The sequence below is a fragment of the Dicentrarchus labrax genome, unplaced genomic scaffold (genome assembly GCF_905237075.1).
Source record: "Dicentrarchus labrax unplaced genomic scaffold, dlabrax2021, whole genome shotgun sequence".
NCBI lineage: Eukaryota > Metazoa > Chordata > Actinopteri > Moronidae > Dicentrarchus > Dicentrarchus labrax.
The window spans coordinates 15,691,450-15,716,327 of NW_026136710.1; the positions used below are offsets into that span (position 1 = coordinate 15,691,450).

General features: G+C 40.6%; 2 protein-coding genes across 5 annotated transcripts in view; one reads left to right on the forward strand and one right to left on the reverse strand.

Moving 5' to 3' along the window:
* The first annotated feature begins 925 nt into the window (after positions 1 to 925).
* Positions 926 to 11,497, forward strand: dusp4 (dual specificity phosphatase 4). The gene is made up of 4 exons (XM_051412923.1): positions 926 to 1,666; positions 2,955 to 3,082; positions 5,283 to 5,502; positions 8,295 to 11,497. The coding sequence occupies exons 1-4, from the start codon at positions 1,297 to 1,299 to the stop codon at positions 8,681 to 8,683; spliced, it is 1,107 nt and encodes a 368-aa protein (XP_051268883.1). The 5' UTR covers positions 926 to 1,296; the 3' UTR covers positions 8,684 to 11,497.
* Positions 11,498 to 15,612: 4,115 nt separating this feature from the next.
* tnksa (tankyrase, TRF1-interacting ankyrin-related ADP-ribose polymerase a) overlaps positions 15,613 to 24,878 on the reverse strand; it is an 84,051-nt gene continuing 74,785 nt past the window's right edge. For all 4 annotated transcript variants that reach the window (XM_051412909.1, XM_051412908.1, XM_051412911.1 and 1 more), the window contains 6 exons: positions 24,258 to 24,355; positions 23,325 to 23,399; positions 22,981 to 23,086; positions 21,684 to 21,870; positions 20,785 to 20,941; positions 15,613 to 19,891 (listed from right to left, as the gene is read on the reverse strand). In XM_051412909.1, coding sequence (XP_051268869.1) covers positions 19,805 to 19,891; positions 20,785 to 20,941; positions 21,684 to 21,870; positions 22,981 to 23,086; positions 23,325 to 23,399; positions 24,258 to 24,355 — 710 coding nt within the window. In that variant the 3' untranslated portion in view covers positions 15,613 to 19,804. The remainder of the gene's footprint in view (positions 19,892 to 20,784; positions 20,942 to 21,683; positions 21,871 to 22,980; positions 23,087 to 23,324; positions 23,400 to 24,257; positions 24,356 to 24,878) is intronic.

The following is a 24,878-nucleotide window of genomic DNA, read 5'->3' on the forward strand; positions in this document are numbered from 1 at the left end:
AAACATGAACAATTCCTATTATAATTTAAGATTAAAATAATTTCATTTTTGGCATTTAATTAAAATGACAATTAAAATGTATCACTGTAGAAGTGATTAGACACTGCTGCTGTCTTATGAAGTTGCTAAAATGTTATTAAACAGCTGCTTCCTTTTGCAGTCCAGTGGGAATAAATCATTAGCATTCATTTCCTGTTATTTCTCTGGGCATATGTCAAATGTAAGTCTAAGATTCACTACGCTTTTAGCTCTTGAGAAAAACATCTAGCACTGTATCTGTTATGACTTTCCTTTAAGTCATTTTTGCTAAATTTCTGTGTGCCTCTTGGTGCTGCAGGCAGCATACGGTTGGGTTTCTATGCTGAAAATGGTAAAGAGTTTAATGACAGAGGTGAAAGTGAATAAACAGTATATTTCTGGCTTCAAACCAACCAAAACAAACAAAGAGGCTAAAAGCCAGCTAGCATAGCCTAGCTGCAGAGTTGTGTTTTGATTCTCAGTGATAGCCTACAGGCTTTCCACATTACATGTTCATGTAATTCACTGCATTATTATTTAATAACGCAGGTTTAAAGACTTCGGTGAAGGCCAATTAGAAATTAGACATTTGGAGCATCTCTTGTTCCTCCACAAATAAATGTTCTGAAAGATTTAACACACTTGAATTCACTTCAGCTGTTTGTTTTTGGGTTTCTGTTTTTAAGACTGCTCATTTAAAATCCCTTTAACCGATTACCTCACCATTAGAAACTATCATTCAAATGTGGTGAAGAGCTGGGTAAGGGCATGGCGAGTGCCAAACTCCTAATCTCCATCCCCATCGCCTCTCCTTTCATTGATGTCTGTCTTTCTTTTTTTTTTTTTTTTTTTTTATGAATGAACGGCAGAGGAGGGAAAGGGGACGGGAAAGTGGACGCTTTGTGATAGGCTGCCATCGGTTGACGTCACCTCCGGCGTGACGCGATGCACCCATTCATAAAAAAAAAAAAAGAAAAAAAAAGGGGAAAAAAAAGAAACAACCCAGAGGAGAAACACTCGGGGAGAGAGAGAGAGAGAGAGGGGAGAAAGAAAGAGGTGACCGGACTGAGCGTGAAGAGTAGTGCGGTTACAATGCGCGTTTAGAGAGGCGCAAACGGAATACACCGCAGGATCCGCTGGTCTGGAGGGCGGTGGGGGCTCAGAAAGAGACGCAGAGAGAGAGAGAGAGAGAGAGAGAGAGAGAGAAAGAGAGGAGAGAGAGGAGAGAGGAGATAACGCCACAGTGAAGCCTACACACGCATCCTGAAACTACGTGCTATGGAGGACCTGGGCGAGATGGACTGCCCGGTGCTGAAGCGGTTCCTAAAGGACGACAGCGCCAAGTGCCTGCTGCTGGACTGCCGCTCCTTCCTCGCCTACAGCGCGGGGCACATCCGCGGCGCCGTCAACGCCCGCTGTAACACTATCGTCCGCCGCAGGGCCAAGGGCTCCGCGCTGAGCATGGACCAGATACTGGCCGGGGACGAGGAGGTCCGGGGCCGTCTCCGCTCCGGGATGTACTCCGCCGCGGTGCTGTACGATGAGAGGACGCCGGACTCGGAGACGGTGAAGGAGGACAGCACTCTGACTCTGGTGCTCAACGCGCTGTGCAGGGACTCCTCCGGCACACACATATACCTGCTCAAAGGTAAATATGAGCTCCATTATCACACCATGGAAGCTTTTCATTCAGTGTTACTGATGAATGGAATTATTTTTTTTTTGCTTCAGCCTAATATAGGGGAGGTTAATGCTACATTATAATGATAGAAATAGCAAGTTCCCATGATACTGCTCCATATTTAATGTTTATTTCATTGTTAAATTAAGCCTTTAAATTGGACTTCTTGAATATTCCTCTTTAAGGAGACAAAAAATAAAAATAGTAGTGCTCAAGTACAATAACTAATAAATTATAATTTTTTTGTTAATATTGAGGCTTTAAATATGACAATCAGAGCCAATAATAATTATAATCATAATCATAATAGCTCCAAATTTCATGAATAGCCTAGTTTTGGTGGATATGCCACCAGCCTATCTGGGGCATTGGCTATTTTATTTTTCAACCCACATAATCAATATTATGTTACTGCCTCCGTAAACTGAATATTGTTTTTGTAGCTTTCATTAGCCAATAAACCAGAGATCCTGCTCTATTTTTATGCAGTGGTGTAATTTTTTCATTTTTTTACAATACACACACTCACTCAGTCACTCACAGCTACACACATTAACACACAGACCAATGGCCGTTGGCAGAGTGAATGAGGTAATGCTGATGCGTAGAAGCCACATCAAACCGGAGGGACTTACAGGACACACAAGATCCTTTCAGAAACAATCTGCTTTGGGTAAATCAGCGACGGGAGGCTGCAAAATCTAAAATCAACACTCTATTTACCCACCAGACTATATTTAGACTGCAGGAAATCTGAAAACCAAAGCTGCTGCAAGCTGCAAGCTGTGGCGCATTCTTTTTTTGTGCATCCTAATGACGTAGACGCCTTGAAGCACAGGAGTGTGAATGTATGTAGGTTATAAAGATGGCATTTCACCAGTTAATCTGATTTGATCCCTGAGGTGCAGGAAGCAATGGTCAGGCTTCAGATGTATAAAAAAAGCAAAGGGATGATGAAATTGTTTTCAAATCCACGGCAGTAGACACAGGACAGAGTAGGTCAGGGGTCGGTTTAATAGACTTTGTGTCAGGCTCACTGAATGGAGAGGAGTAAATGAGATTGTGCTGGGATGTTAATGTGTTAAAATGCTTATTTTGTCCTCAAGTCCGCTTCTGTAGTGTTTTATGCATATAAACACACAAAAAAAATATGTTTCTGTAATGTTCCTGGAGGAGCTTTCAGTCTCCAGGAACATATAGTCTATACTGTAGTCTATTTGATGCACCATATTTGACCATGATGTCTCTTTTCCAGGTGGCTACGACAGGTTTTTCTCAGAGTACCCCGAGTATTGTCTAAAGACCAAATCCTTACCGCCCCTCATCAGCCAGTCCAGCAGCGACTCTGCATGCTCGTCTTGTGGGACGCCACACCATGATCAGGTAAAACACACAACAGGAGACAGACAAACCCCGTCTCAATCCTCCCACACATTTTCAGCCTGCTAAGCACGCCTTCAATAACATAGTTAACATTCACAAATGTAGGTGATGATGTAGGTCATGTGTAAGCTGCTACTGAGCGTGTGCAGCTAATTGTTAAGGCTGCAACTAATGGGTTTTTTTTTTTTTACTCATAAATGTGAAACAATCACAAATCACTGAATTAAAATGTGTAAACAAGTGATTAAAACTCTTAATGCGTTATGGAAATTGGTATTTGTCAGTGTCACATCAGATAACAAATTGATTGATCCTGTAAAAGTCAACTTCAGTTTCACCCATGTACACAGAGAGATGCCATGTGCAAACACTGGAAGTTATTTGCCGTGCAACTCAACTGTCAGCTGTCTCCCTTTCCCGCATTCATTCCACCACATTTTCCCAGCCAGTGAAAGTGTACTTTTGAACACATTTCTTCAGTCTAAAGGCCAAGCTAGAAAAAAAATGGATGGGAAAATAGTCTTTTTGTTTGAATTAGTTATTTGTCTTATGATATGGCTGCACTGGAAGTCATAGTTCACCTTTGGGTGGCCTTGTTGTGTTGGTCCGTGATCTGCTGCAGATTTTATGTAATGTTCACAGTCACATGTGGCGTGTATTAATTCCATGGAACGCACAAGGAGAGAGACGCAGTACAATCCAGCCTCTGTATGTTTTCTAAGAAAAATGCTTGATAGTCTAGGCGTCACTGTCAGGTGGAGTTTTTATTCCAGGAATTCTGTAGCTTCCTGTTTCAGCATAGAGATGATGGATTGGGTAGAAGAGCTAGCTGGGTATCTCACTTGCTTTTTTTCCCCTCTCACCCTCCGCCCCCCTCCTCACATTACATCTCTTAGCAGTATTGATCATTTCCTGACGCTGTGTCAGTACTGAGGTCGTCAGCGGCAGTGACATAAACAGACAGAGCCCTCGTCAATAAGTCTCACTACCGGTATAGACCGCCAAACAGCTGACCCCTCGGATCCAGTGAAAGGGAAAACAATACTTGCACTCTTACATTAGGATATGCTTTGACATGTGAACAGATTGGCCAAAAATTGGATTTGTGTATATGAACATCTAGATATATATTCTTTTTTATGTAGTACAGACTACAATATTTTGCAAGTGTGTAATGTGTGCTGTGAAAATATTTCCTCTGTAGAATATGCTGCAGTAAATCAGACAAATAGCACAAATACTAGTGGAACCCAACCCGACATTTTTCATTTTTTTGTTCGTTTTGGGGTTTGTTTGTTTTTTTACCATGAAAGCTTTATATTTTTCATTGTGAAGGGTGACAGCAATGTCGGTGGTGGTTGGGCAAATTCTTTAATGCCAACAACTAAAATAAAAAAAATAAAAAAACCAGAAAGGACAAACAAACACATACTTTTACTTGATAAATGAAACAAACCTTCACTCAGTGCTATGTTAACAAGTGCGTAACTGACTAACTGACAGTTTGTAGTGTACATTCATTATGTGGTAGCACATTTGAGTTTTGCTTACACTGTAGCAGCTGCCAATATGTGTTATTTCTGAAGAAATGTTGCTGTGAACGCTGTTTTTCTCAGAACTGTTGTTCCACTGACAAAGTGCAATCACAGAAAGATATCCTCAACAGAGCGTGAGAGAATGGTGAATGTAGAGCACCAAGGTACTGATTAATCGAAGTTATGCTAATATTCCCACTGAATTCTAAAGGTGCGAGCATGTAAACCATAGTCAATTCATCATTCACGCAGCTCCCATATGTTTCCGTATGGGGAAATAACTTGGCATGAAAAGAACTAAATGGTCCATATTGAATGACCTTGCATTAATCACACAGATAATAAGCTACCCCTGTCTGATGATAAGCATGGCTAATGTGATTAACAAAATATTTAAGCGAGGTCACGCTTATACTGAAGTCATCTGGCCTCCGCTGCTCACTGAGACAGTGAATTCTTTGTCTTATCACGTAAGCTGTTCATTAAAGTAAATTAATATCCAACATGTCTGTCCAAGTTAGGTTGGGTCAGGAGATGTTTCTTTATGCAATGACTCAATGGACTGACCGAATGAATGAATGAATTATGAACAATCTGCCCCTTCACTGCTGGTTTGTAAAGAAATAATAAATTAAACATTATCCTCCCATCTGTCTTTCGTCCAGGGCGGCCCAGTTGAGATCCTCCCGTTCCTCTACCTTGGCAGCGCCCTCCACGCCTCAAAGAAAGAGGTTTTGGACGGCATAGGAATCTCCGCCTTGCTGAACGTGTCCGCCGACTGTCCCAACCACTTCGAGGGGGCGTACCAGTACAAGTGTATTCCCGTGGAGGACAACCATAAAGAAGACATCAGCTGCTGGTTCCTGGAGGCTATTGAGTTCATAGGTCAGTGAATAAGTGTGTGTGTGTGTGTGTGTGTGTGTGTGTGTGTGTGTGTGTGTGTATTTTAGCAGAACAAATGCATTCTCATGGTGGATAACCACAAATAAAATTAGCTTCCTTCAGGCTACAACATGCTTGTGCTTTATGTGGCTCTTTTTTTAGGTCAGCATCATCATTTTTAGGTCATATGGTTTAGGTCATAAGTTTGTTTTTTAATTTTGGTGGAATGTTTGTGTGCAAGCTGCTGCAGTGTCTGCTAGTACATGTCAAATACATTTGTAATATTACTGACAATACATATATAGGGCTGCAACTAAGAAATATTTTCACTATCTTTCTCCTCTCGATAAATCGTTTGTGCATAAAACAACAGAAAAATGAGAAAAAAGCCCATCACACGTTCCTAGAGCCCAAGGTGATAATATCACGTCTTGTTTTGTCTAACCAAAAACCCCAAGTATTATATACAAAAGCAGAAAATTCTAACATTTCAGAAGCAGAAAACCATCTAATATTTGGCATTTTTGCTTGAAAATGTACTCAATTGGTTGTTCAAAATAGATAAAATTCCTTTGGATCAACTAATCGTTGCAGGTCTAGACACATTTATTATTAAATCTAATGTTTTAATTAATATCTTTGTTATTGCTGGGATATTTATTCCTTTGCACTCAGTGTTGATGCAGTTTTAGCAATGGTGGCTCGTGCTAACTAAACAGCCTTCTTCTCCAATCTGTAAATGCAAAGTCCGTCACTTGGTGTCTGGAGTCTGAGAATTTCTCCCAGAGAAGAGCTTTCAGAGAACCGCAGTGGAAAATCTTTCATGTAGGCCTACTGAATACACTGTGCATACAGAGCAGGCAGATGATGACAAATCATACATTTATTCTTTGGAATCTGTTGCAAATTATTATTTTCAAGTAGCTCTTTATCACACACATTCCAGCACATTTTATTTTTTTGCAGAGGCAAAAAGAAATAAAATACCTACCAAAATCTAATCAAATGAATCCATTGCAGAACAAACAAATGTAATTCAATCAAGGAAAATAAAGAGGATAGCATTTGGAATGAGAAAATGTTGTAATCAATAATTTCTCTGCAGCATGATCTGTGTTTGTGTATAAAATATAGGCGTGTGTGTGAATTGCTTTTGCATATGCTTGCTGTGTGTAGACATTGCGTGCGTGTGGTTTCCGTGCTCTGAGTGTATGTTTGTGAGTCCGATGTATGTGTGTGTGTGTGTGTGTGTGTGTGTAGGTGCTGGTATGCGTCATAGTTAGCTGCTGTGGGACCAGAGTCTGACTCATCCACTGTTACCGGGTGAACAGACGCTGTGGCGGTGTTACCTGAAAAATCTGACTGTTTGTGCGTGAAAGAGAGAGAGAGTTTGAGAGAGGAAAGATGTTGACATCTGAAAAGCCGAGCAAGACACAAAGAATGAGAAATGGGGGGGGTGGTGGTTGTTAGCGATCGCGCATCTGTGCATGTAGAGCAATGGCAGCAAATATTTCAGAAAGGTCATCAAGTGAGCTGGATTCAAAGCAAGTGGTTCTATATACAAACAGGAGCGTGACCAGCAGTGGTGGGAAATAAAAAAAACAATAAATGAAGTCCCTCCATTATCTTCTCCATATTCTGTGCTTCCAATTTCCTGCAGGCCGCCACACATGCTCTAGGACATTAACATGACTGTCCAACTAATCATTCAAACGTTGTTGGGGAAATTGAGTTACTGTAAATGCTTTAATCAAACTATTACCGGTTATTCACAGTAATGAAGTAACAGCATGCATCTAAACACACTGAAAGAGGCAGAGACATAAATAGGACAGGGGAGGAAGTGTGAAAGAGGCTGATGACTCAAATTTTTTGCACTTGCGTGTTTCAGTTAAATGTGATTTGCTGCTTTCTCACTTTGAGGTTAGTTACCGGTTTGACTGCGCTGAGAGGGGAAGGCATGAAAATGTAGAGGAGAGGAAATGAAAAGAGCTTGAGGCAAAGCGTCGCTGTACATCTGTTGTGTTTAAAATACGTGGTGGCAGTAAAAAAAAAAAAAAAGATTTAGGGCGAGTTTGTTGGGTGGTGAAAGAGATAACGTGAGCTTCAGTCCGGCATTCATTTTGTTCTGTTCTGGCTTTGCAAGCATGAGATTAGCCATCAGCTAGATTTAAATTTCAAGTTCAAAGGGCTTTTTTCACCTTTAAAAAAAAAAAAAAAAAAGCAATAAAACCACCAAATAAACCTACAAACATTGCACCTTTTGCTTAGAGATAAAATAAACAGGAAAACATTAATACAGCTCACTTTCATTCTCCATGAAGGAAATAGCTGCAAACCACAATGGAAAAAGAACCGTAACAACAATACAAAAACAAGCGTTTACAGTCACACTAGCAGCTCTGAGGCAACACTCATATGCCCAACACAGATTTTTAGCCAAATGCTAACATGCTCACACTGACAATGCTAACATTAACGTTTAGCAGGTTTAATGTTTACCATGCTCTCTGTCTAAGTTTAGCGTGTTAGTATGCTTTGCTCAATACAGCTGAGGCTGTTTTGCAGGCATATTGGACAAATTTGACCTGAGGATGGCGATAGAGCATTAAGAAGTTATGGGATCACCAAAGTGCTTACGATTCGTCCTGTGGGGTGACATGAATGTCGCTACCAAATTCTATGGCAACCAACAAATGTTGAGACATTGGTGGATCTGTACCTAATCCATTCAAAAGTGATAGCCTGTAGAAAGTGAATCATATTTATTGACCTCTGACCCCCTCTCTCCACAGATTCAGTACGGGACTCCAGTGGGCGAGTGCTGGTCCATTGTCAAGCAGGCATCTCCCGCTCCGCCACTATCTGCCTGGCCTACTTGATGAAGAGGAAGCGGGTGCGTCTAGACGAAGCCTTTGAGTTTGTGCGCCGGCGTCGCAGTATCATCTCCCCCAACTTCAGCTTCATGGGCCAGTTGCTGCAGTTCGAGTCGCAGCTCCTCGCTACCTCGTGCGCCGCCGAAGCGGCCGCCACAGCGAGCCCGCTGCTAGGACCCAAGTCCTCTACGACCACCACCTCGACGTCAGCCACGCCCACCTCTCCGTTCATTTTCAACTTCCCAGTTTCTGTGGTGAACGCCGCCTACCTGCACCACAGTCCCATCACGACTTCCCCCGGCTGCTGATGGACAGCCAATCGCAGCCCCCCCCAACAAACTAACTGAGCACAGACTGGGCTGTCATTGGCTGGAAGAGCTGTCAGTCTTACTGACTGCTGCACATGCTTCCAAGGCGGGGAGGTGAGAAGTGTCACGTGCCTGATTCAAAACTCAAAGACTAAAAAAAAATAAACCTTTTTAAAGTTCAGAAACCAGCCGACGCTCCTTCCATTTTAACATGAGATTCATTCAAATTGACCAAAAATGAACCGGCTTTCAAAACTTGTTGGACGGAGTGTTGGACTGACTATTACTGAACGTACACCCTCTTCCTTGGAAACAACAAAACAACAACATGCACAGAGGCACACTGACACACAAACACAGAGAGGCATGAGCAGTGACGAACACACACACACACACACACCCTCTCTCTCTCTGCCTCACACACACACATTCATGACTACCAAGTGAATAAGCTCAGTATGAAGACAGGGTCTGTTGCTATGGAAACAACAGGTCTTTAGGAGAGGAGATGGACACAGGAAGGAAGGAGGAATTTTAAGCACCCGCTCTTTCCCCTTTGGGTGTCCCCTCCTGTTGCCGGACAAAAGAGATGGATGGAAAAAAGAGGGGAGGAGACGGTGATAGAAAGCAGGAGCCTCTTCAGTGACAGGTGCTCTGCCGGCAGTCCGACCGGAGCTTCCTGTCTTTCATACGTCCTCTTCCTCTCTCTGTCTCTCCCCCACACCTTCCCCTCCCTCTCATCTCCTTTTCATCCTTTTATATTCCTTCCCTCCTCCTCCTCCTCTCATCTCTGCCTCTCATCTTCACCTCGTCCGCCCCTTCTCCTCCGCTCCTCATCTCCTCGCTGAAGAGAGGCTAAATAAATAAAATAAGATGCCAAATAAAGGCCAGGGCCCTTGTAAATGGACTGGGAAACCCCACTGTGGGCCCCTGATACATACTGTAGGAAACCCCTTCTGCAAAATCACAAAAAAATTGTTTTTCGATTGGAGGGTAAACTTTGGAGCACAGTGGCTCTGGAAGACGGCCACTTAAAGGACCATGCTGGTGGTTTTGTATGTTTTAACCCATTATAAACAATTCAGTCTTTACTGATGACCATTTTCCAAAACCTTTAAGACATTGGTTTCAGTTATTTTAAGTTTTAAGTTTATGTTCATAGTGCACTCAAATGAACTGAAAACATCGGCTCCAATAGGATGCTGTGGAAAATGGTAATTAGTTTTAGTTTGTGGGCTAAAATGTGCATCACCAGCGAATGGTCCTTTAAGATGTTTGTGCCTTGTTCATAAAGCTATCTCATGGATTTAGGCGTTCCTGGATTTGCCAGAGGAACAGTGCTTTTTTTCTTAGCTGCTAGAAAGCAGAATGCTGAATGTTAGTCAGACTTTAAAATCTCTCAGATTTCAGCAGACAGACTCTTATTCCACAATGTCAAAAGAGCAAAAGCTTCTCTCTTCATCTCTACTTACACACACACACACACACACACACATACAAACAGATGGACAATAGCATACACAAGCACATAAATGCTGTATTTGAGTAGGTGTGAGTCCATATTATGTGTCAGACTCTCAGTGAATTGCACCTTTTGAAATGGCAACTCTTCAGGCTGACTAAACCATGAACAGACATAAACATCAAGAAAAATACTGAGAATTTAACATCTTGAATTTGGGCAAAATGGAGGAATTTTATGGGCAATATTTTCTTGCATATATCCTCCGATGTTTTTACAGAGACACATACCGTGGCTGGATTTTCTAAGACAGGACATCCAAACATGGCCGCTTTATACTCGGCTTACCAAACATCAGGGACCCTCAGTGTTGTTCCTTGTAAAGGGGAATCCAGGTTAAAATAAAACTTAATCACTTATTGATTTCACTTTTTCCATCCATACTGAAAACAAAAGGAGTGATGGAGACAAAGAGAAGAAAGCTTTGAGCTTTGAGACCACCATCCAATAACAGGAAGTTGTCCTTTATAATTCAGTTCATTCAGTGTATCTGAGTCCTGATGTGCACACACACACACACACACACACACACACACACGTACAACACAACCATAACTGTTCTGTTTTCGAAGGTTGTCCACAGTTCTCTCTGTAGCACTTTGAGGTCATGCAATACTGTACTTATGTCAAATCTTCGTAATATCACAGTTTGAGACCAAGTTTGTATTGCTTCTGCTTTTGACCAGGCTAAGCTCTCCACTCTGTGCTAGACATCCAAAGGCACAAAGTCCAACCATGGTTGCTTTTATACCCGGGTCCTGATGTACGCACAAAACACACACACACACGCACACACACACACACACACACACACACACAGGGTTTCCAAGAAAACAAACCATTCTCTGTTTTTGAAGATTGTCGGCACCTATCTCTGTAGCACTTTGAAGTGATGCAATACTGTATTTATAATTTATGATTGATCTGTACATCCTGGTGATGGTAGACTGACTAGACTTTGCATAAAGACATTTTGTCCACGTAGACAGAGAGAGAGAGAGAGAGAGAGAGAGAGAAAAGAGAACCAATCAGTGAAAAACGCAATACTTTGTACACATCTGTGTGGTACCTGTCTGTCTGTCAGCCTGTCGGCCTCTCTGTGTTAGTCCATCTGTCTAGACTGTCTCTCTGTCTGGTCAATGCTGTTTACCCATCATGGCAATATCAATCCTCCACTTGGACATTTATATATAAAAAAAAAAACTTTCCCTCAATTTTATTGTGGAATGAATGATGATCTGTGCATTTATTTATTACTGATGATCTGTTGAATAAACAATGTTCTTAATTAAGCTGTATGTTCTTTCTCTGTGCGATGGTGTGTGAAACTGAATTGATACACACAAGAGGCTAGCATTTAAAAATGAACACAGTGCATTATGAGTGTTCATTCCTACACACTTTGGGTAATGTTCCTATATTAGTACACACAGAATACGGTAGATGATGCAGGTTTAGCAAGTTCACAGAAAAAAAACATAACTGAATGACTCATATAATCCCAGATTGATCACATAATAGTGTCAAAGCACAAAGAGGGTTTTTTTTTAAAACTTATAAGTCATACCACATTCCAATCAATTCGTTATCCAAAAAATAATCCAAAGCAGCCAGATCCCAAAGACAAACTGTGGTATGTCAAATACAGTGCGGACACAATAACAGTAACACCGGTAGAATATAATTCAATCCAATCCAATATTTAAAAATTAAATATTAAATATAAGATTAAAAATCCACAATCCAAGCACTGTAACTGGTGTTGGGTTTCCCTGCTATTATTTCTAATATGCAGGCATTTTATAATCTTGCTGTAAATGATATCAAATAACAAATCCAGATTTTAAAATGTAAAAAATATGTAATGAATTAGGAGCTTTATGGAGAGCATGTGTATTCTTTGTTATTTAAAATACCAGGAGCCCCTTTATGTGGCATATCATTGACTTACAGCGCCATCCAGTGGTGAGAACATTTTATTGTCCTATGACAGCCACAAAACAAAAGCAAACCCAGCTCCCACCCCAGTTTGGTGTCAAATGCTGTTAAATTTAACACGTTCATTTAAATTAAATGTTGAAAATAACGTAAAGAATAATTTAATTTAAATTATTTATTGACTTGTTATGGTCATGTTTTAGACTAAGTTCAATGAAAATGTATTTAGACCCAACCTTGCCACCCCTTAAAGTCTCCATGCCACCCTCTTGCCACACCATGAATATTTCTCTGCTCTTGTTTATTGCACAGTGGTCCAACCGGAGGCCTCCCTCAGCCTCATAAACACAGAATAAACAGCTGGATGTCCCACAACTGTCTGCAGCTAAAAAAAAATCTATTTCACAACCTTTCTCTACCTCACTGTAAAAACCTTTCCCTTTCTCTTCTTTTTCCTTTTTTCTCTTGTCTCATATCTGCTAATCTTCCCTTATTTTTTAAATTTCTTCTTATCCTTAACATTTCATCTCTTTGTCTGTCTCTTCTGTCTTACTTTAATAGATTCTTATCGCCTTTTCCTTTGTCTTCTTTTTTCTTGTCTTTATATCTCCTCTCCTCTCTACTCTTCTTTTCTCATCTCTATCCTTCTCTTCTTGTCTCTTCTTTTGTTTCCATTTTCAACATATTTCTTCTCTTGTCTCTTCCTTTCGCTTCTTTTCTGATCTTCTCTTCAGGTCTTTCCTCCATTCTCTTCTTCAGTTCTCTTACCTTCCGTCCTCTAGTGCAACTCCTACTACTACTGATGCCATAACCCGCCCCCCCCATTTTGGACCCCTGCAATGAGGTGCAGCTTTCTTTAAATACCTTGTTGCTAGTACAGCTTTTACCACTATTTATTCCCACACATCTTGGTCACCTTGATGTGGTGTCACCATCCTGGATGGTCCCCAATAAAACATGAGAAAGTCATTATAAGTTTAAACATTTTTCCGAACTAATAGTTTTCATTAAGCCAGGTTTTAGGGGGTGCTGCGTCCCCCTCAGCGCCCCTACTTCCAGCACCATATGTCCATCCTTGGAGGTTCACGCTATCCCCTGCAGATCACGCTCCATCTGTGCAGATGTAGCAGTGTGATGTAATTAGATGGGCTGTATTATGAACAGGGCATTCTAGTTCAACATGGATCAAGGCCCAAACTTTTATTTTGAAGGACGCGCGGTTAGCATTTCCGCCATCACGTTTTCAATGTTTTTTGAGTGCTTTTGTTATGTTGTCAGGATGTGTACATGAATATATTGTGTTTAACACATTGACAGTATATGGTTTCTCACAAGGGTTAGATATGTTGGTCTATGTTGGACGTTTATTTTACGAACGGTACTTGCCGCACTTCCGTTAGCTTAACTTCCTCTTTAAAGGGGACACATTTGCATTCTGCTCTCTCTATCGCCATTTTTAGTTGTAATTGTGAAGTTAAGTTACTTAAAGTCACATGTAATGTTGTGTAAGTAACATTGTTACGTTTTAGAGTAGTGCTTTTATTTATTTTCATGAAATGAACAGTGTAGGAGCTGTTGTGTAGCTTGTCACACTAGACGAGTGTTTGCTAGCTAGCACGTAGCATTTACTGACTTTAATCATAATGTTCAGATCAGATCAGTTCAATTAAGCTCTAATCGAATAAAATCAGTGTAAATAATTTCAATTCAAAGAAATTAATTTAATATAAAATCAGTTAAAACAAATTCAAAGCAAGAAGTTGAAGAAGAAAAGCACTGACCTGGAGTCTGACCTTCAGGTTGAGCTGCTCTCTTGCGCCTCCTGCTGCTGATGCACTGTTCTCTCAAAAGCCTCAAGTTCCTCAGCAAAGGGATGCTCCAGGAGTATTGGGTCCCTCTGCAGCTGGCACACAAGTCCAGTATTCCTCCTCTGACCCTGGGGTGGGGGAGTGAGGTGGGGAGAGTTTTGAGGGGAAGAGGTAGAGGAAGTGTTGGAGGAAGGGGAAAATCTGGAGGAGGAGCTGGAAGGACAGCCTTAGGAAGAGCGAGGGGATGTGTGTGTTTGCGTGTGCAAGTATCACAAAATAAACTTTAATAAAATTATTAAATCATGGCTGTTGTTATGGTCATTGTTATGATGGAAGGACTCTCTCAGACCTTTTTGTGAAATGTATTAAAGTGAACCAGTGACAACCACAGTAGTGGAATAACATCCTCTGATCACTGCTTTTCAGCCGTAGCGTGGTTATGTTATATCTCGTCCGGTGTTCAAAGTAGTTTTCATGTTGATTTTAATTTTGGCAGACATGTAAATTAAAGTTTTTAATTTTGCCACACAAATTGAGCACACAAATGCAAAATTAAATTTCTAGTTGATTAAGTGATTTCTTTTTAATATTGGCAGGCCTGAGCTTCCACAGACTCAATCAATACATTTTCTACAAGAAATATAACTTAGTTTTTTGTTTGGTAGAAGTACTGTACACCTTTTTGTGTTCGGATAACCCTGTCAAGACTCTTTTTCTTAAACCACATCCGTGCTAAAATTAGTGCTTATTTAAGAGAAACATACCAGCCCTTCTACAAGAAACAGCTGGCTCCAGTCTGTGGTTTTAATACACTACAACCTCCAGTGGTTAGATAGATTAACAGAACAGTTGATTGGGTCTCTTTATTGGTGGTGGTATTGATGATTTTGCTTTTTCTCCCTATCCCGATTTACCATCCTGATAAGTGTTTGGGTTGATGAATTGCAGTGTTTCTTCCCGTTCTTGGATTGGCTGAGGTGTCAAACGATTTTACCCCCATGGCCATTCATCTCCAAGTAAACACAGAAAATCAATTCAACAGCACAGGAAACAGGATGAATTGGAGTTTTAAGACAGTTGAGTGCCTCCCTAATCTCAGACAAGAAAATAAATGTACTTTTTTTTTAAATGTTGAGATGAACCTTCTTGGTCTGCCAGATCTCAGTGTCTGGATTGCATTCTCAACTAATACCGGAGTTGCTTATAGGTGTTGATTAACTTGTACCCAAAAGTACATTCATCAAACAAAAAAACAAACATCATTAAAAAGTAACCAGATAGCTCATTTTAGCCAGTTTATTGGGTGCACCTAGAGTTAGAAACCTGTGCAGTCTACAGTTATGCAATAAATCCTCCCTTCGTGAAGGTTATAATGTTCACTTTTTGTTGAAACTGTTTTAGAGAGGCGTCAATTAAACTTTGTGCTCATTTGAGAAAGGCAGTTGAATTGTACTGTGTAACTGGGAGTTGGGGGCATTGTATTTGTATCAGAAAAATAGCTATTTAACCTGAAAATTGCCTTGTGGAGTGATAAAACTGGCATGCCTGCTTCAGTGGAGGCAAATCTAACAAAAACATAACAAATACGGAAGCAAGATGAATTAAAAAGTACATCCTGGTAAATAACCATGTTCTGCCAATAAACTGAACAAAGACTATAACACTGTTAAGTTCTTTTATTAAGGATTTTCTTCTGTACAAGAGTGAGGAGATTCTCCGTTCCACATGTTAGCTGGTGAGCAGCTCTGTACAACCGTCTGTACAACCGTAAGTCAAACATTATTGATGAGGAAATGTGTTAAACTGGTGGCTTTTGGTAGAAGGCAGGTCAGAGGGTGAGGCACGGATTCCTCGAACAGGTGCACACACACACACACCCCTCCAAACTATTTACAACATGATGGCTGACTGGCCCTTGAGACAGATAAGTAGAGACAGACCAGCTAAAACACAATTCAAATAGTTGTCACATAAAAAACGTCTTTCAAAAGACAAAAAGCAAGAAAAATAAACTCAAAATCATCCATAAAAGACCAATTAATAGGCCCATCTGGAGTTAGTTTATGTACAGTCTCAGTTAAAACAAAGCCCACGGCTCTCTGCTAATAAATCATACGGTGCTGCTGACCTTAATGAGGTCAACACCATAAACTCCGCCTGCTCTGGATGTTATTCCAGTATCATCTGAAACCTTCCCAGTGCTGACTCTGATAAGGGACAACACAGAGGGAGTTAAAACAGTAACGTAATTCTGGCTGGTCAGCTGTACACTCGCTTTGTTTGTCAAATGCCAGATCTTCTGATGCAAAAAACAATCATTTGAGGGACACTGCACGTGTAAGAGAAACATCTTCCAGGCAGGTAAAATCACCATCGTAATGGTATATGCATCTTAAAAACAAATAAAAAACATATACTGGACTGTGTCCCAGTGCTGTTGTGTTTTCCCTTTGAAAACTTTTTTCCCCATTACTATCTAATTTCAAGCTTATTAGTTTCTATCATTTTTACTTCAGTCATCAGTTGTTCCTGTCTACTTATTCAATTTTTCACTTTTAATTCATTTCCTTTTCATTTCCCCTGCAATGAATCACTTTGTAATTTGCTGAAATGTGCCGCTACTCAAATTATTTTTATTATCACTAATTGTTACTGGGATGAACCGCTGCTATCAAATGTGTGGGCGTGTGGGAAAAGGGCTGATGTGAAAACTTCACAGCTTGGAAAACAGTCAGACAAAAAGGTTTAGTTTAGTCTGTTATTTTGAGCTGCCACTTAACTTTTGTTTCTGAAAAACACATGAAGGTTTTAGGTTAATTTCACCCTGAACACAGATTTAATGCTTGTTTGCACTTGGCCCAGACCAACGTCATCTTCACCTTGAAAATGCAAATCAGCTGAAATCTGAGTTTGACTCACAGACACTGTGATGCAAACAAAGTCAACATACAAAGCAATCAAATATAAGAACAGGGACAGCTTTGTCAAATTGGAATGGCCTGTCCCTCTCTAGTTGTTTGATTTTGTAACAGCTGTCTCTCTCTGGTGAGTTTCCAAGTGATTTCAAACCAATCTATTTATTCTAAAAAAAAACTTTAAGGCCGTCGCTCTCTCCGTTCTCCACAGGTTTTTTTTCAGGAATTTCTTGTCCTTGAGCACTGCTGGACTTGACCTGACATGATCCACATGACAGAAGCTGAACTCAGGCGTGGTCCCACATGGTGTGCAGTGTCATTAATTGAAAATAATGATCATAAATAAACTATCAACAGAAAAACATGGTCAATGTAGTAAAAAGAAAGAAAAAAAGCTTACAGTACGTAGTGTGAGGAGTTTGCTAATCTTGCTGTTATGATGTTAGTGTGTCATCATACGTGGTTAATGCAAACAAATATGCAATAGCTCGTCTTTATGTACAACATCATCATCCTCTTCGTCATCCTCCACCTCAGTCAACCTGCAGATTTCTGATTATATAAATAACTCTCTGAAGCCTGCGACCAGCCCGCTGAATGAGGATCACTTTTCACATTTGCTTACGATGTCTGACGAGTGTAAACCCATTAGTATAAAGATGCAAGGAAGAAAACAAAAAAATGGAATATGCTTCAGAAAAAACACATAAATAGTGCTGTGTAGAAACAAGTCCCTACACACAAACAGTACATTTGTCCTCTTCAACTGAATACTGCAAGCCAGGAATTCCTCTGTAGCACCACTAGGGGGTGCCAACAGTTAAAAGGTAGAGAGGGAAAGGAGGAATGGGGCAAAAAGGCAGCAGGTTCATGTAAACAACAGCACAAGGAAAAATGTGGGTCCCTGTGAAATACAGTAAAACACAACACAAAAAAGATGCTCCAGATGTACTTGAGTAACACACAGTTGTAGCTGCAGTTGGCAAGATCAGGATCAATCACAATGTGTTTGTACCGAGGGTAACGGCCCATTTTCTTCCAATCAGAACTTCTTTCTTGTGTTGTTAATGGTCACTTCTCACACCAAAGATGATGAAGAGGTGATGTAACAAAACTGTGCAACGGCAGAGCGCAAAGAATGAGAAAGCTCATTGTTTTATCTCGGCCGTTTGGCAGAAAAGATCCCAATGCTGGCTGGGTGGATGAACACAGAGCTTCCTGTGTGCAGTGTAATGATATCACCTGACATGTTCAACTGGCTGTTTTTGTAGTCGCCTGAGTTGCCAAGTGCAGCTTTTGAGTGAAATGTAATACAAACGAAGGGGAAAAGTGTAATCCAGTGTGCGTTTTGTACATGTTTAACAGTGTCACAGTCTGGTCTCTCGTGGTCCTCCTGGTTCTGGTAAAAGACTGAGTTTAAATCTGAGCTGGGCTGACACAAGCAGCAACCACCATGTTTGACTGTCGGGGGCCGAAGTTGGTTTAAGATGGTCTCTAGATACGAACTCTAAAACGCAGTATTAAACTGAAATGGGAAAACCTCAAAACTTGCTGTAGTAACACAAAGTCAGTGTTTAATTATACTTAAAGATCCCCTCCAGACAGTCTGCTTGGAACAATGTGTGTCTGATATGTTTTGCAAATAAAAAAAAATCTAATTTCCTCATTAAAATCCTTTAAAAAAGGCCTCTATTTTTTCCACCTCATTAAAAATTCCTGAATCTATGAATATGTTAATTGTGTTAATTTCTAAAGTTTTCCTGCTGCACACAAGATGTCTCCTACTTTACTGTAAACTCCATTCTCAGTGTCTGCACACTGGTGGCTTCAGATTCCTACATCACACTTGTATAAGTTGCATACTGGACCAAATTTAGAAATAACCTTTTCATTAAAAGAAAATTAAGGCCCAAAGAGCGGCATTTTGGCTTGATTGACAGGTGTCTCAGCCTATCACATTCAGCTACTGTGGTTGCTGCTTGATTGTTATCAAGTACTGGCCAAGTAATCAAAAAAAAAACAACTATATACTGTGAACTGGTTTGGTCTGACAGATGTAGAATATGGTCCCAGTACGAACTGTAGTGGGAAAGTCCGCAGCCGAAACGGTAGCAGCAGTGGATTCTGATCTCCTGTTTGTTTACCGCTTAGTGACTTCTGGGTATTTGTCCGCTGTAATCTGTTTTCCTTCTCACTGCTCACACTTGTTTCATCATTTCTTCTTTGCTTACAGCAGAGATGATGTGAGCGAACACAGGGATCTGGCGTCTTGTTTACATGAGCTTCATTGGTGAAAATGTGACAAGCTGTAACATAAAATGCGCCGGATTTCTGTTCTCTCAGCACGACAATTGCTGTTTCTGGATGTGGCCTCGGGGTGTTGTTTTGTTGCCGTGGATGATGCAGAGCCGAAAGAGGACACGATATCAAAACAACACATTAAAAGCTGGGGGTAGAATACATAAGCAGTGCAAAGGTGCAAAATCAGGGACGTTTGTTTTGCTCTGGAGTGTGTCCTGTTCTAATTGCTTCTTTAATTGTTTTTAGGATCAAACCAGAGAGCTGCAAATTTAAAAAATCAGCTTACTGCTACACTTCCAGAAAAGTTGATCAAACTATTTTCTTTTTCTCCTGCAAAATTAGACCCAATTAATTAAAGAATCTGATGGGTTTTTACTGTCTGCTGCTTTGCACTGAGCATGTATTATCCCCCGAAACTCAAAGACACTGCCTCATCCTCCTCTTCTTCCGCGCAAACACATCCATGTCTTGCTTCCGAGGGTCGTTCTGATCAACACTTCACCTCACCCACCTCGAGTTCAGCTCTGGAGACCTTTATTTTGGGTCTGAGGTTTGAAACACCTTCTTTTTCAGTTCCAGTCCTCTCTGTGAGTCCAGTGCAGTGGAGCCTTCTTCAGGGTCCAGCTGCGATTGCATTTTAGGACTTCTGCTCGGAGGTGGCAGCAGGCGTGGCTAGACTCTCTGGCTTCACAATCTGGTAGGTGATCAAGTATTCTGGGTAAGCCTGTGGACGAAGAACACATCAAAGTAAAAATAAATATTATGGTTTTATCTTGGGCTGAACTCATAAATACGCATATTAAGAGAACAGAACATAAAGGATCAATGATGATAATCGTTTAAGTCATTCATTTTAAATGTGAGGATTTGCTGCTTTATATCCATGTAAATGTAATCTTTGGATTTTAGACTGTTGGTCAGCTATTCCAAGATGTCAACTTGGGCTCTGTGACATTATGATAATACGTGACAAAATGATAAATGAGGGGTCGGAAACCTGCGGCTCCTCTCCAGTGGCTTTGACAAAAACCTATATGGAAATGAATAACCGTTCTTTTTTTACGTTTCCATTTATCATTGTTGTAGGCCTAAAGTGAATATTACATTCTCCAGTTGTAGAAATGTCCAGCCATTACATTCTGATTGAAAGAAAAAGAAGATTTTAATGTTTTTTCAGCTAAAATGTGAATCATACATTACGTCATGACCTGGCGCCATTTCCTCTATACATTGCCAAATCTCAATAGTGGTTGCTCATAGTTTACTTGCAGTGTCCATAACCAGGCTAGCTATAGACTCCAAATCCAAAAAAAGAAAAGGAAAACAGGGGGTAGTGCGTCTGCAGATTTGTTTGCTTACCAGTATGCTTGATCTGCGGTGAGAAATGAATATTATAAGGATCAAATATGGTTTGCAGCTCCGGAAAGATTCTTTTTTGGCCAGAAGTGTCTCTTTTGATTGTAAAGGTTGCAGACCCCTGTGATGACTTAAACCCACTCCCCCCAAGAAATCCACAGACTGACTAACTGATAAAGAAAATTGGTGCAACTCTACTTATTTCATATAATTATGTAACAGTGTGTGTGTGTGTGTGTGTGTGCGCGCGCGCTTTCCCACCTGCTCCCCTCTGTAGATGACGTACTCTGCATACGCCAGCCCGTTGACGCTGGGTCGTCCTATAACAGAGTGATGTCCGGGGGGGGCGTGGGCCATTTTCATGGCGCTGAACTGCAGAAAGGACTTACCCAGAGTCACTCTGCAGAACAGCATCTGCCTGAAATCCCAAAAGCAAAGAATGATGCAGTCAGCGGTACGGTCACATAAATGGACATATACAGTTGGTACCAGATGTCTCACACAAATATTTGTTTAATTGATAAAACTGTTGCCTAGAGTAAAGTTTAATTTTGCTTCCTGCAATAACACAATGGAGATTCTAGTTAATACAAAATCCAATTCGATCAAATTCTCCATTCTACATAATTATAGTATATTGAAATTTTAACAGTGTGTTGTTTTTGAAAATAGTAAACAGGAAATCAATGTGCTTTACTGTTTTGTACTGCTCAAACAAAAGGACCGACCCAAAAAGTGAAACAGTAAATTAAGTCGTCAGCACTCGCAAATGAGTATATAATACTTTTACTTGTGCAGCAGCAGCAGAGGAAAACTGTTCCAGCCCTAGGTGTTCCTCAGCAACACGGAGGAAAGCCTAGGGCTGTGTGTTTGTCTTATACTTTAGTTTAGTTTTTTTATACTTATTTGTTAATGCGTGCTGTCGACTTCACTTATTGTTGTTTACTGACAGGAAATAATAGAATGCCGATAGACGCATTGGCTTTGGAATACCACTGTCAAGTAAATAAAGAAAGCGAAATGTACTTCAAAAGATTTCTTTTTTTGGCTTTCTAAGATGTCCCTGAAGCTAACATTTGCTAAATGTTTTTGCAGCTGTGAGAGACTTCCTCTTTTCCTTACATTACAATACATTTCACTTAACTAATAAGACGTCTTACCTGTGGCACACGTAGCAGGAGCGGTCTTTGTGGGTGGGACATCCTGTGCCTCCACCAATCCCGTACACGTACTGGTTGCTCTTGGAGGAGTTCTCAGCAAAATAGATCCCGGCACCGAACATGCCACCGATGTAGGCATGTCGCTCATCAAAGCCCTTATGGATGATGGCGTTGATGAAGGGAGAACCTGGCAGGAGACATTTAAATAAAGTGAGCCAGGACACATCGCAATGCAAAAACATGTAATGGACTAGTGTGGGGACAGAGACACTTCCTTTATGTCTCCTTTATGGGAACCTGGAAAACCTCCCCAACACATCTTTGTTTGTTTTAGCTTCAAAACACAAAGTATTATATCCTTTTCTGGTGCCTCCACCGGCAGAGTCCCCACATGGAAGTAGCTAACAATCATAATTGAAAGAGTTATCATGAAAACATAGTGTCTCTGATGTTAAGTCTACATTCACCTTCCGCTACAATTAGTACACCTCCCCTTTTTAAACTGCACAAACAGCCCTCTTCCCCATGCAGTGAATCACAGATGAATAAAGCACAAAATTATAAAGAATGCAGACAATGTAGATGGATCCAGATAGTGTTTGACTACCGGTAAGTGTTATCTCGGGAAATCCATGATCTAAGACACTTTGAACATAATATGATTGCTGGTGCCAGGCGCACTGTTTCAGGCATCACAGAAGCCAGACAACTTCCTGGGATTTTCTACTCTACAGCGTTTAAAGAAACAGAACTCGGCTGCAGTCCTGAGGGTTGCGTCCTGACCTAGCCTTGTGGTTTAAAAGGGGACATTGAAGATTAATGAGATTTATTCAAGCTTACTGTCAGAATGAAAACATTGCAGTTCATCTCAGAGCACACGAATGATTGAAGACCGAGCTGCGTTTGACTGAGGCTACAGGGGAGATGTGATCAAAACTTCATGGCAATGAAGAAGAAAAGTGTCACCAGGTTGAACACACTGTTTTGTATTTTAACAGTCAAAACCACCTACAACACACAGTCTCCTTCAACAGCTCAACAATATCATGCAATTGCATTGCATGTCCTGTGTTTTTGGCTCTGCCACCACATTTCCTCCCAACATCTAGTATATCTTTCTGGCAATGATGTAACTATATTAACAGACCAGGTGTTACACCGACTATAGAGAGCTGAAGTTAAACTGGAACTTACTGGTTCTGTCCTAGAGTAAAACCTCATTTGAAAATGATTATTGAAAAATGAAATGAAAATTATGTGGAAGTAGAGCAACACAAACTGTTGTGTGTTAAATTACCGTGAAAGAGCATTCGCTCGTTGTGATGGTTGTGATTCTCGTCTGCAATTTCTTTTTGTCTGTGTGCGTATCTTTCCCGTAGCTTCTTATTCACCACCTTCTGAATCTGCAGTGGGGGGGACAGAGGGAGGGGTGAAGAGTGAAATAGAGGGAGAAAAGTATTAAACATGCTCTGAATTAATTAAAATGCATTTACAAAACAAGCCACCATATTTAAATTTGAAAACTAAAAGTTAATTAAGTATAAAGTCCTTATTTGTGATTATAAAGAGAGAAAACTGGTCTGTGTGTGTGTGTGTGTGTGTGTGTGTGTGTGTGTGTGTGTGTGTGTGTTGATTACACACCTTAATAATGTTGTACCGGCTGAAGACTCCACCTGCGTTGCCTCCATCGCGGTGCTCTCTGATCGTGCTCTGCAGCTGAGGAGAAAATAAACAGACAGAAGGTCAAAACTTACACACATGTGCAAAGCTTTTGAAGGTTAAAACGTGAAAAGTGTGGAGTAAAACGTGCTAATGAAATGCAGTTTCGATATATCACGTGAATGTGAATAGCATATGGTGTGATTCATACAGCTCTTTGGACAGCTGTAGCGTTAGAGGGGTGATGAGTCATTTTTTAACCTCAGCAGCCCGGGAGTGTTTTCATATTTAGGAAAAAAGGTGTAAGTGATATCCCGTTGCCACCTCGATTAACAATTCAAACTTTGAAATAGTCTCGAGAGAACTCATGTCAATCATTTTTCCAGTTCTCAAGTAAAATTTACAGTTTAAATGACCTGTTAAATTTCTGTGAACATCTGATGGTCCTCATTAATTCTAAACCCATTCAGACTGATATCTGCTGTCTCTTTGTATTACTGCCTTCATTTACAAGAGAAATATAGTCAGTGGAGCAGACACTGATAGGGAGACTCTAGTACAAGAGAGTCTAGAGTGTTGTGTCCTTTGCCAGATGGCTAAAATTACTGACAGACATGCTCAAATTCTTGATTAAAAACCCACCAAGAGAAATCATTAAATTATCTGACCAAACTGCTATAAAGGCATGCAGTGCAGTGAGGTGAAATAATAACTGCCATCAACCTAAGCGAGTGTTTCTGTGTGTTTCTGAGTAAATGTAGTCAGATGTGTGTGTTAGTGGTCGACTGATATGGGATTTTCAATGGCGGATGCAGATTATCTCGAAAATGCCAAATAATCAGCCCGATTAATCAGCTGAATGATTATCACTAGTGTGTCTATCACTAGAGTGTGCGTAAAGGTGCATTTGCATACTTCCTCCTCCACAGACTGGAACTCCTTGTCGTCCGGTGCCAGGTCGATCAGCACGGTGCCCTGGCTGGAGCAGTGGAACGTCAGGTACGGGTTCCCACCTACAGACGCAAAGTGAATCAGGGAGAGAATAAATGACGACACTGACCTTCAGGTATCTGGACTACAGGTCATTTAATCCAGTTTCTGAGCACAGTAAAACCAACTGTGTCTGCATGATGGCTTTGTTACAGAAGCATGTACACACTTTAGGTTTAAGGCCTAGTCTGCCATTTCTTTCATGAATGACATATTCACCAATATAACCCAAGAGTTTGATGTATCAGCAATTTGAGTGTTTCTCAACTGATCTGAAGCTGTTTAACTAGATAACACAACCCTAGTTATCAGGTTGCTTGATTGTGTTGAAGAAAATCACAAGTCACATAAATGATATCTTTTAACATTTCCGTTGTTGATTTAAGATTAAATATGCATTTCAATACAATAAATCAGACATAAATTCTTACTTTACTTCCACTTCTCAGCTCCACCTTGTAAAAGTTGATTATATCTCATTAAGTACAACACAAACAGTGTTTTATACCCTCTAACGTGTATGTGTGTGTGTTTTTTTGTGTTTCC